Here is a 12,004-nt window from a genome sequence, read left to right as displayed (position 1 = left end):
TCATGACGAGGCTGGGGCGCCCAAGCTGGGGGACCAGCCGCGCACTCACTCAGCACAGGGATTTTGCTCAAGGTTACAGAAGTCGGGCTACGTTAGCTCTTCCCTGGCCCCCATGTGGAATCAACCGCATTGCCATCCAGGTGCTTAATAAGCATATGCTTGGTGTCCTGTTGACTTCTGGGGAGGAACCAGAAGCCCCAAGGGATTTAGAGTCTTCCTTCTGTGCCCCTTACCGATTTCCCCAAACTAGGAGCCTTGAAACGCAGAGCCCAGCGTGGTTCTTGGCACATAGTAGGCACTCAGATATTGACTGGACTGATATATGACCCCAAGGGGCAAAACAGGATGACCTAATAACTCACTCCAGGCCCTTCTCCCAGACTTCCCCTCTGAGAAATGCCCAGGAGCTTCTCGGGAGGCACTTGCCAGCCTGGACATCCCAAGCGCTTGGAGGGGTGGGGTGGGGGGGCAGCCCCAGCCCCTGCTTCCTGTCATCAGTGTAATGCATTCATATCTACAATATGGCAAATTTCATATCCTCCCACCCTCTTTCCTGCATTATTGATGGGCTGTGCACTTTTAAAAAATCAATTAGATCAGGGCGTGGAGCTGGAGTTAAAAGAAGCCTTTAAAAGTCTGCTCTTGTTTTTGCTGTTTTGAATAGGAACAGATACAGCTTTCTCTCTGGTTTGAATAAGTCAAGCCCAGGGCTAGGTTGGCTGTGATTGGCCAGGACTAGGAAAATGCGGTTAGGATGCAAACGCAAGCAAATATAACCCAGTGTATGCGCAGCCATTACTAAGGTAAGGCAGCAGGACCTGGAACCTCCAGCATTGGGTGGTTCCTCAACAGTGCTTACCCGCCAGAAAACTGGGAAGAGCGCTGAGAGAGAAGGCAAGGTAAGTTCTATTTGGTTTATGGATGCACGTCAATAGAGCAATTTTACTTGAACTAGAAAGAAACAAAAGAGAGAGGAGATTAAAATTTCCTTGGCTTTGTGTTCTCGGATGAGGCTTTTAAAGGGTTGAACCAGGAGTTTGTGACCAGTTTTGCAAACTTCCTGCTGAGAAGTCTAGGTGCTTTTTAGAGACCACAAAACATAGGGCACACTTTGAAAAGCTTGGAAAGATTCACCCATCTCAAAGAGATGGTATGGGGCAAGGCAGAAATTTAAACCAGCTTCCTCTGGGGTCCGTTCCTAGGAGTATTGGTAAGAATTAAGGGCCACCAGCTTTTAAACTGGGATTTCACAACTGCACCCCGCCCAGCGGTTTGTGCAGTGGTCTCAAAGGGTGCTGAGTTGATAAATCAGGACTTGAGGAGGAGGGAGGGAGAGACTGAGCTTTGGGGGACTTTGCTCAGTCCCCCAGTCACATTTTCTGGGTGTTCCAGTATGACAAAGTCCCTGTTTTGAGCATGTCCTCTCCTGCATTTCAGGGACCCTGGCCCAGTGAGCATTTTGGTTGCTAAGTCCCTGCTGGAAAATGGGACTGTTTTTGGCCTCTGGACTCACAGTTCTAATTAGTGCCAGCTGGTTTGACTTGTACCAGGTTTACTCTTAACCTCTCTCCAAGGAATGAATTCCTTGTCCCTTTCCCCTAATTGGGTCACAGCATTTGCCTTTAATGACTGAAATCTAGGGTCTGAAGAAAACCTGAACAAATATTTCCTGGCAATTCTAAGCAGCACAGGGTGGGGCAGTGCCAATTATCAAATTAAATCCTTAAACACTGGCAGCTCCGCATCACTGCTCTGCGTTAGTCCTGCTGTAGCAGTAGACAAAGAGAGTTTTTTGTTTGTCTTTTGTTTTGTTTTTTTGCCAATGTCCATACTAGATAATGGCACATACTCTCCAAACCTGGGTTCATCCGCCAAGGCTTAAGAAAAGAATGGCCAGACATGCTCCTCTTAACAAGCACAATATGCCTCCAAATAGCAAAACCCCAGATAGTCCTTTCTGGGTGGGGTTGTTTTTTTCTTTTGTTTCTTGTTCTTTATCCTATGTAACTTCATCAGGCCCTTCCTTTTTCCTTTGCCTCTTGGGAGCGTTCATCAGTGATGTGTATCAATCAGATTGCAAGCCCCTTGAGAGCAAGAACCAGGCAGGAATTTTCATTATTTAAAGCCTGTGTGGCCATGGACGTGTAGGTGCTTGATAACCCTAGACACACTTCGAACAGAGATGGTACGCAGTCCACACTTCTCTTTACCTCTTCCTCCCTCTCCCCACCCTGTCTGTGGGCGGCCACAGAACCACTGTCTGGGTCTGTGTGGGAGGGGGCGGGGGTGGGGGGAGGGTCTTCCCACAGGCCACGCCTACCTGCCCCTGCTGGCACCCTGAACTCTTTGTCCCAGGCCCAGCCCTGCCATTTTACTTTCCCTTTTCTTCTGTGAGACACAGGGAATATATTAGTCATGTGACAGAAGCAGAATGGGTTGTCTGAGTTTTAGGATAGTTTACTTAAAAAAGTCTGGGAAGTAAAAGATCAAATTGTTGACTGTGGAGAGGACCTGGCAAGCAGGGAGTCTGGGAGAGTTAGAGGGATTGGGAATGAAAGAAGGAAACCCAGTTTGGAAATACTGATTCCGACATGGGCTTTTCAATCCCATATGCCACTGAATTTAGGTAAGTTAGGAAGGGCTGCAGTACATCACAGAAACTAGAAAAGAGCACAGATTTTAAGATCAGGTATGGATTTCATTCTAGTGATATTGAGTAAATTATTTAACCTCCCTGAACCTCAATTTTCCCACAATGTAAGACAAAGAAAATATACTCAGCTTATGAGAATTAAATGAGAGAACATAAAGTCAACCAACACAGGGCTTAGCATATTTGTCACCCCTTCAGTAAATAATCATGGCTGTGTTATCAGAGCTCTTAACAAGGAAAGTGGCAAGTGGGAAGCAGAATTTCCGGTGGGGATCCCTGGGCCAGCCAGCCTTACGACATGAACTTGGACAAGTCATTTTCCGCATCACTGTGAGATAGTGCAGGGATGCACCACAAGGACATGGCAGGATGGCTGACGAGATTGGGAAGTGACTTAGGAGGAAAGCTGGCTGGATGACTGCTGTGAGAGGTGTCATCTCCGTGCTTGCTCTGTGATGTTTCAGTCCCAGGAAGACAAGTGCCATGTCTCTGAGCAGCGCCTTTCAGGCTGTGGGCAACGACCCTGGGATCATCACCTGGAGAATAGAGGTGAGCTGGGCTGGATGGGGGCAGAAGACTCTGGTCTGCTGAAGGCCCTCCACACGCCTTGGTCTCCTGTCTGTGGTTCAGCAACAGTGAGAGGCAGCTCCAAAGGGCACGTTTTCCGATCCTTGACCCCTCCTGGGTGCTCAGAGCAGGCGGGTGACAGGTGGAGGAAACGTTCTTGGCCTTGGAGAGCAGGGCTCCAAGCAAAAATAGTGTTGCCTTTTATCCAGCCATCTGCATTTCTAGTAAATGCCCTGGAGAGATGGGTGGGGCCCAAGCCCCGAGACACCTGGCCGCTTCTGTCAGGACAATGGAACCTGTCTTCCACGGGGCACTCTGGCTCCTGCAGGGTGGTAGGAAGATTTGGCGGGTACAGCACAGATCGGTGCCCTGCTCATCCCTTCTCCCACTCGGGCTTGAGCCCCTCTGGCTGACCTCAAGCTCTAGCGGTCTATAGTTGGGAACCGCCCTGGCCTGGCAGCCTCACCCCACCTCCCTGCTCTGAGCCCAGTGAGTGGCTCTGCTGCAGAAAACGCAGAGGTGATGTGCCCCACCTCACCGTCCTCCACCACGAGGGGAGTCACAGCCCCCCAGCAAGCAGCTCAGAGCTTGTGAGAGCCCAGGTCACTCCCACTGTTTTAAGGCTCCCGGTTTATTTAAAAACTAATAAGTACTAAAAGAGTTAAGCAAATTGTGGGATATTTAACATTTTTACATTTAACACACATATTTTACACAGAATACACTCAAACATGACTGCAGGTTTACCTACTTGGAGATAGTGATGAAAGTCCACATCTGAGGCCATTGCAATGGCTCTCCTGGGACGAGCCAGACATGCAGGTGACAGGCGCATCAGGGCTCCAACCCAGACTCCAAATACAGAGCCCTCGGCAGGAAGCCTGCACACGGCCGGCACTCCCCCCCAGAGCCTCACAGAATCCTGGCTCCCCCCGTTCTCTCAGAACTTGGCCAGCTCTGGGTGGTCAGAGTCAGCGCTGGAGGCACTCTGGTGCAGCGGCTCGGAGATGGGCTTTTACTTGAGGGCTTACACCCAACTCTACAAAGGACTGAGGCGGCTCACAGGCTGTAGCAAGATGAGGCCAAGCAGGCGGTGCGAGGAGGATGGGGTGAGGACAGGCACCCGGATCCAGAGCCAGGGCCGGGCAGGCGGAGTTCAGCAGAAGCCAGAGGGGTGGCCGCGCTAATCCTGTGGCTGACCGCCACGCCCCGTGGGGACATCTCCCTTCTCTCCCCTGCTGCCTGTGTCAATGATGGCGTGCAGGGGGAGGCCTGGGGGGGTCGGGGGAGGAGGGAGAGAATGCAGCCTATACACACCCCTTGTCCTTCCAGAAAATGGAGCTGGCGCTGGTGCCCCTGAATGCCCACGGCACCTTCTATGAGGGGGACTGCTACCTCATCCTCTCGGTGAGCACCATACCCCCCATTCCCATGAGCTGCTCCCCTGAGAGCCAGCTCTGGGGCCCCACTGGGAGATCTGCCCATGAGGTTAATCCGGTATCCATCTTGATTCTTCCTTGCTGTTATATAGAACAGGCCTCCACTTTGACTATCAAAGGGTTTCTTAGGCCAGGGTTTTAAATTTTGCATCAGAGGGTATGGGTGTGGCCCTCAGTCTGAACCTCAGCGAGTAGCCTACAGCAGCACTTCTCCCTCCGGGACCCAGACCCCAGATGACAGTGCTGTGAAGGAAGGCCAGGTGGATACAAGGCCATCTCTGGCCTCAAAGTACTCATCTAGCGGAGGAAACAATCTCCCGCGTGGACAGTACTGACAGAGCCATGCAGATGGACAGCAGCACTGTGCCAGATGTGCAAGCGCAGGGGTGCGAAGGAGCAGCAAGAAAAGCCTGCAGTCCAACCCGGAAAAGATCCCCATTGGTCTCTCTTTATTTTGAGAACAATAAGCTGTCAACATTCCCCAGATGTGGGGAGGGATTTGGGCTGCCAGGGCTTGAGCCACAGAGGAGGTCTGCACCTGGGCCACTGCAGGGAGGGAGGGAGGGGCCCCAAGCCTGCCAAGGGCAGGACACAAGTCACCGTAGGCCACGTTCTTCCCACGCCAGAAGGGCCAGCAGCGAAGGGGAGGCGAGCTGGCGCCTGACCTCATCTCTCTGACTACATCCCAGACCCGGAGAGTGGGCAGCATCCTCTCCCAGGACATCCACTTCTGGATTGGGAAGGACTCCTCGCAGGATGAGAAGAGCTGCGTAGCCATCTACACTACGCAGCTGGACGACTACCTGGGGGGCAGCCCCGTGCAGCACCGGGAGGTCCAGTGCCACGAGTCCGACACCTTCCGCGGCTACTTTAAGCAGGGCATCATGTGAGTAGCTATGCACAGAGCAAGGACGTAACCGCAGTTTACCAAAGAGGAAACCAAAAGGGCCAAAACGTATATGAAGAAAGTCATCAGAGAAATGCAAATCCAAACAAAGCCATCATTTCCACCTACTAGAGCAGCGTAAATTAGAGAGCTGAGAGGCGCCAAGTGTCGTCGAAGCTCTGGGGAGACAGGTGCCCTGCTGGTGCAAGTGAGGACTGGCCCAGCATTCCGGAGAGTAGTCTGCTGCCACTGGGGCAGATCTCACCCCCCGGGGTGTGACCCAAAGGAGCGCTCACGTTCCCAGGTCCACAAGGGCACATGAACCAGAACGTTCACATTAGTGGTGGTGGGAAGCTGCAGGCAATGTGGACAGGAAAAACACTCCGCGACACGGCGGAGTACCATACCACAGCTGGAAGCAACAGATTAGAGGCACATCGGACATGTGGACAGACCTTAAAAACACGGGGCTTAGGGAGCACAGGTAGAAACAGGCTTGAAATATAGAACAGAATGCCAGTGTCTGTTTTTAAAAAAATACATAAACTCAAAACAACAGGCCACATTTTACCAGAAAGAAAATAAACAGACAGATGTTAAACTGTTAGAATGGATGCCTATGGAGGGGAGAGAAAGGGGTAGGGTATGCAGATAAAAGGGAACACACAAATACTTACTACAAGAGAGGGGTCTCATAAAGGCCAATGGTGAAAACCTACCACGAACTGAGGAGCTTGATTACCTCAAAACTTTGCACTTGAGATTGAAAAGAAAAAGGAATTCCAGTGGGCTTGAGAGTTCTGAGGCTGGTCCAGGGCCAGCTTCTTGCAGGTCAGCAGTCCCCACTGAGGACCTACTGGGCACAGAGCACCACAGTGAGTCACCAGGGAACCCTCTGCTCCCCGTGGCTTTCTGCGTGCCCTTCACGTGTGGGACGCCTGGGGGAGGCTGGGCTGGGGTGAGGGCCAGGGGCGGGAGAGCGGATTCCTGGAGTGAGTTGGTTTTAAGGCCACGGTGTCATTAATGTTTCTGCTCCCGCCTGACCTGTGCCCCTCTCCCCATCACACGCGACATTCACACAGTTTCTAGAACGAAACAAAACAAGTTCTTCTGTGCTCTGGGGACTTCATCAGTGATGCACCCTCTGTCTGGAGAACTAGTCCTCTGGTGGTTGGTTCCTACTCTTCATATCCCAGCTCAAATGTCAGTCCTTCGGAGAAGACTGCCCTGAACACGCTGTCCAAAAGCCCACCGCTGAGTGCACCTCTGTGGCAGTGGTGACCAGCATCTATGTTTACCCGGCTCGTTTACTGTCGTCACCCGCGTGGGCAGAGGTTGCATCTGTGTGACCCACAACTGTCTCCCCAGTACCTAGCACACAGCAGGTGCTCAATAAATAACGGATGTTCCCTCAGCTACAAGAAGGGGGGTGTGGCCTCTGGGATGAAGCACGTGGAGACCAATACCTACGACGTGAAGCGGCTGCTGCACGTGAAGGGGAAGAGAACCATCAGGGCCACCGAGGTAAGTCCTGCCCCTTGTCTGTCCTGGGCCCAGGGCCTCTCCGCCTAGCACCTAAGGACTCCTCCTACATAATGTCTACCTCCCCTGCAGGTGGAAATGAGCTGGGACAGTTTTAACCGAGGTGATGTCTTCCTGCTGGACCTCGGGAAGGTCATCATCCAGTGGAATGGCCCAGAGAGCAGCAGTAGGGAGCGTCTGAAGGTGTGGCCTGTTCTGTGGCTCCCTCCTCTCCCCCGGGGCCTCAGGGGCTTGCACTCCCTCAGCTGCCCTTTCCTTCTTCTTTCCTCGCTGGCTCTTTCCTGCCCTTCAAGCCAGACCCCTGCCTTGGAGCAGCATCTGTTTCAGAGACAGGCCACATGTGCGAGCCCGCGACTCAGCCTGGGCTCCTCAGCGTCAGGGGAACTCCTGTGTCTGGGATCCGGGCTGCTCCTCCGGGAGCTGAGTGCTTCCTCGGGCTTCTTTACAGGCCATGCTTCTGGCAAAGGATATTCGGGACAGGGAGCGAGGGGGCCGTGCTGAAATAGGGGTAATAGAGGGAGACAAGGAGGCGGCCAGTCCGGAGCTGATGAAGGTCCTTCAGGACACCCTCGGCCGGCACTCCATTATCAAGCCTGCGGTCCCCGATGAGATCACAGATCAGCAGCAGAAATCAAATATCACGCTGTATCAGTGAGTGGTTAAGCCTGGCTGCTGGTTGGAAGCTGGGGTAGGGGGAAGGTGTCCCCCCGGAAAACCAGCACTTCTGCCTGGCTCCTCGTTTGGGGTGCAGGTGACTGGCTTTCTTTCAGTCTTTTTCAAATGCAGCTTCTATAAGGAGCTCGGTGTTCCCTGAGCAGCTACCATCTGCTCTTGTTAGCAACTCTTCCTGGTCTCTGGGGGAGACCATTCCTTTGCTCAGATCTATACGTGCCTAGGGATGTGGACAGGATAACGTTCGGGAGAACAGAGTGCATCACATTCCTGTCTGCATTCAAGCCATGCCTGTCGCAAGACGTCGAACTCTACCCAGAAACTCCATCCTAAGACAAAGCCATGAAATATCAGATTGACTACACGATGCTTTGTAGAAGAGAAGGTACAGGCTAACCTCTCCCCTTCTCTAGTGTCTCAGACTCAGCTGGGCAGCTGGCGGTCACAGAGGTAGCAACGAGGCCTCTGGTCCAGGGCTTACTGAACCATGATGTAAGTAGAGCTTGGGTGGGCTTGGCTTGGGGTAGCAAGACCTGGCTTCAGAGGCAGACCCTAGGAAAAGGCCTTCCTCATGGTCTTGGGCAGGAGTAACCACTTTTATCCCTGACCATCTGCTTCAGGACTGCTACATCCTGGACCAAAGTGGAACCAAGATCTATGTGTGGAAAGGAAGAGGAGCCACAAAGGTTGAGAAACAGATGGCCATGTCTAAAGCTCTGGTAGGAGCTATGGATGTGCAATAGTGTCCAAAAAATTCTGTCCATAACACATCAGATGTGCTCAGAGAGCCATATTAGGCACCAGAGCATAGAACATCGCAGTTACATACATGACTTCAAAGTCAGACAAACAAACTGGGATTCAAATCCAGGTTTAATGCCATCTCCTGGGGTTGTTGTGAGGATTAAGTAACATTTATAAAGCACTCAGAACAATACCTGGCACACACAGCTGCTCAGTAAAAGGTGGCTGTTATTACTGAAGGAGATATCACATATCAAGGTCAGTGGCCCTGTCCTCAAGGAGCTTATGACATTGTGCAGACCCATGCAGATGAACCAGGCAGGATGCACTTACAAAGCAAGAAAGGGGCAATGAAGGTGATACAAAGTCAGTAGAGTACAGCAGTGCTGAAGGAACACAGAATAGAGGATCTTACAAAAAAAAAAAAAATCAGTAATAATCAGGACAGGCCAATGAAGAGATGCCAAAATGTTCCGCTCAGTCCTTTCCTTGAGGGCAGGTAACTTGGTCCCTAGACAGAAGTGAGTTCAAATTTGACTCTGACTCCCAGAAGGGAACAATCCTACCAACTGGCTTCACAGGGGTGAATCACCAGCCAAGTCAAGAGCCCAGTGCAGTCCCTGACTGACCTGTCCTTCGGGGGTTGGGGGGGGGGGCACCTGCAGAACTTCATCAAGATGAAGGGCTACCCCAGCAGTACCAACGTGGAGACCGTCAGTGATGGTACCGAGTCAGCCATGTTCAAGCAGCTGTTCCAGAAGTGGTCAGTGAAGGAACAGACCGTGGGTCTGGGGAAAACGTTCAGCATTGGTAAAATCGGTAAGATTGCCCCCAGATCGTGTTCTCACTGCCGGGACTCTTTAGAAAGGCAGGCACAGGTGCTTTTTGCTCACTTGGCTTCTCCCAACCCCTTCTGTGCAGCTAACGTTTTCCAGGATAAATTTGATGTGACTCTGCTGCACACCAAACCAGAGGTGGCAGCCCAGGAAAGAATGGTCGACGACGGCAACGGCAACGTTGAGGTAAGCCCAGTGACCCACATCCCAGGGCAGGCGGCAGCACTGGCCCTCCTGGCTGCTCTGCTGTACAGAAGGGGCACGTGATTCCGTGTCTGCTTTGCTTTCCTTTCCACCTCTGGCACCTCAGGACTATTCAAAGGGGTGTCTGAGTCTGCAGGGTTTTCCCACAATTCTTCACGGAAGTGAAAGGTAGATACTCCAGTGTGCTATCAATAACTCACCTGGCAGACATATTCAAATCATCTCTGAGCCATGATGAGGATGCATCTGACCAGGGACGATCCAGTTCTTGGGATTCAAATCATGCAAATGTGATAAGCCCTCACCACTGGAAAGAAGCACCAGAGGGGGAAGGTGTACTTTGAATGGACGTTAGTGCCTCACCCACCTGGATTCTCTGCTAAGCATGGCCCAGTTCCCTCCAGGTAGCTGTTTCTTCACAGGACTCCCATCTCTGGGGAACTGTGTCTCCTTCTATGCCTAGGTCTGGAGAATTGAAAACCTGGAGCTGGTCCCCGTGGAGCATCAGTGGTATGGCTTCTTTTATGGGGGAGACTGCTATCTGGTTCTCTATACGTACGAGATGCACGGGAAGCCGCACTACATCTTGTACATCTGGCAGGTAGGCCTGGGGCAGGCTCTCAGCTTTGGATCCTGGCGCCTCCTCTGGCCACTGAGCTAGGGCCGGGGGTAGCAGGGACCCATCGCACCCGCTCACCACTGCAGGGCCGCCACGCCTCACAGGATGAGCTGGCAGCCTCGGCATACCAGGCGGTGGAGGTGGACCGGCAGTTTGATGGGGCCCCTGTGCAGGTTCGGGTTACCATGGGGAAGGAGCCACGCCACTTCATGGCCATCTTCAAAGGAAAGCTGGTTATCTTCGAGGTGAGAGCCCTCAGATAAAATTACACCATAAGCAGAATGCTCAGAACCAGCAGGTCAGCAGGAGACTACAGTAGAGGAGAGGAGGGGTAGAGAGCAGGGCTTGGGGAAGACATAGACAAGGGGGTGAATCTCTCTAACACACTGAAGTGAATCCCGACTGCCTAGGGCTTCAGGTCCAAACCACTTCCTAATTCATGTTCAAGGTCTTTTATAATCTGACCCATATTACCTGTGCAGGCGCATCACCCTCAGCTCCCTAGCCTGCACACTCCACTCCCGTCAGGTGGTGTCCTCATTAGACCTCACATGTGCCATATCATTACCTGTCCACCTCCCCCAGAGAATGTGCCCCTTCAGATTCAAGTTCCATTTCTTCCATGAAGCCCTGGCTGAAGCACTACCAGGAATGTATAATGTCACATGTTTGATATACACAAGACTGTGGTCAAGTCCTAGTCTTGTCATTTATTAGCCAAGTTTCTAAGCCTGTTTCCCCATCTGCACTGTGGGATAATAATACCTACTTCACAAAGTTATTATGAGGATCTATAAAATGATGTAGATAAGGCACCAGCAAAGAGCCTGGCATATAACCACGGTCTCAGAATGAAAGCTAATACTATTGGTACCATAACTCCAGCTCACCTCAGCCTCTCCCCGTTAGCCTAGACGCTCCTTGAGGGCAAAGACGGTGTCAAACAAACACATCCATGTTCTCCACAATGCTAGCCCAGTGCCCGGCGCACATGGTGCACCTTAGTTCCGGACTCTGCTTTTCTCTCTGTCTAGGGTGGGACTTCCAGGAAGGGAAATGCCGAGCCCGATCCTCCGGTAAGGCTCTTCCAGATTCAAGGAAATGACAAATCTAACACCAAAGCGGTGGAGGTTCCAGCCTTCACCTCCTCCCTAAACTCCAATGATGTCTTTCTGCTGCGGACCCAGACAGAGCACTACCTGTGGTATGGCAAGGTAGGATGGCTGGCCCAGTGGTCGTACCAGCCCCTCAGAGCCCAGCCCTGCACCAACCCTCCTGTCAGCAAGGGCAAAGGAACTAAAGAGTAGGCTGGAGCAATCCTCAAAAAAAGGAGCCTTTTCCTAAAGGATCTTCAAAGGGACTGACAATGTTCCCCACAGTTAGGCCTCCAATTAGAAACTCACTAACACACTGCTTATATCCAGGAGACCCTCCATAAACCTCTAAACACATGGAGGCTGGATGCAGGCTGGATAAGTCAATCTTTCCACACCAGTTTGGTGAACTGTAACAGGACAGCCATGAACACTGAACAAAAACACCAAAAATGTGATTTTTGTCAATTTAGATTGCATCTGCATTAAAAAGCACTAAAATTGTTTTGCAAAAGAGAATTGAACAGGAAAAGATGCTCAACATCGTTAGTCATTAGGGAAATGCAAATGAAAACCCCAATGAGATACCACTACACACCTATTAGAATGACTGAAAAAAATAAAGATAATATCAAGTGCTGGTGAGGATGCAGAGCAATAGGAATTCTCACACACTGCTGGTGGGAAAGCAAATACGGCCTTCGGAGAACAATTTGACAGTTTCTTATAAAGCATACACTTACCATAC

The 12,004-nt window shown here is 51.6% G+C and overlaps 2 protein-coding genes across 4 annotated transcripts in view; one reads left to right on the top strand and one right to left on the bottom strand.

Moving 5' to 3' along the window:
* Positions 1-76: 76 nt before the first annotated feature.
* The window catches only part of AVIL (advillin), an 18,371-nt gene continuing 6,443 nt past the window's right edge, over positions 77-12,004 (top strand). The window contains exons 1-14 of one of the 3 annotated variants that reach the window (XM_036865550.1): positions 77-2,185; positions 3,118-3,202; positions 4,553-4,627; positions 5,349-5,545; positions 6,961-7,069; positions 7,160-7,270; positions 7,536-7,738; positions 8,173-8,251; positions 8,380-8,478; positions 9,169-9,322; positions 9,425-9,525; positions 10,007-10,144; positions 10,249-10,407; positions 11,197-11,376. In XM_036865550.1, the coding sequence (XP_036721445.1) occupies positions 3,137-3,202; positions 4,553-4,627; positions 5,349-5,545; positions 6,961-7,069; positions 7,160-7,270; positions 7,536-7,738; positions 8,173-8,251; positions 8,380-8,478; positions 9,169-9,322; positions 9,425-9,525; positions 10,007-10,144; positions 10,249-10,407; positions 11,197-11,376 (1,671 nt within the window). In that variant the 5' untranslated portion in view covers positions 77-2,185; positions 3,118-3,136. Of the gene's footprint in view, positions 2,186-3,117; positions 3,203-4,552; positions 4,628-5,285; positions 5,546-6,960; positions 7,070-7,159; positions 7,271-7,535; positions 7,739-8,172; positions 8,252-8,379; positions 8,479-9,168; positions 9,323-9,424; positions 9,526-10,006; positions 10,145-10,248; positions 10,408-11,196; positions 11,377-12,004 lie in introns of all 3 variants that reach the window. The other 2 variants (XM_036865548.1, XM_036865549.1) reach the window with 2 other exon arrangements.
* TSFM (Ts translation elongation factor, mitochondrial) overlaps positions 2,564-12,004 on the bottom strand; it is a 25,956-nt gene continuing 16,515 nt past the window's right edge. The window contains exon 6 of the mRNA XM_036865557.1: positions 2,564-2,660. Coding sequence (XP_036721452.1) covers positions 2,632-2,660 — 29 coding nt within the window. The 3' untranslated portion in view covers positions 2,564-2,631. The remainder of the gene's footprint in view (positions 2,661-12,004) is intronic.

The sequence above is a fragment of the Balaenoptera musculus genome, chromosome 10, assembly GCF_009873245.2.
Source record: "Balaenoptera musculus isolate JJ_BM4_2016_0621 chromosome 10, mBalMus1.pri.v3, whole genome shotgun sequence".
In the NCBI taxonomy this organism is placed as follows: Eukaryota; Metazoa; Chordata; class Mammalia; order Artiodactyla; family Balaenopteridae; genus Balaenoptera; species Balaenoptera musculus.
Note: the sequence above shows the minus strand (reverse complement) of the source record. Positions and strands in the feature narration are given on the sequence as shown.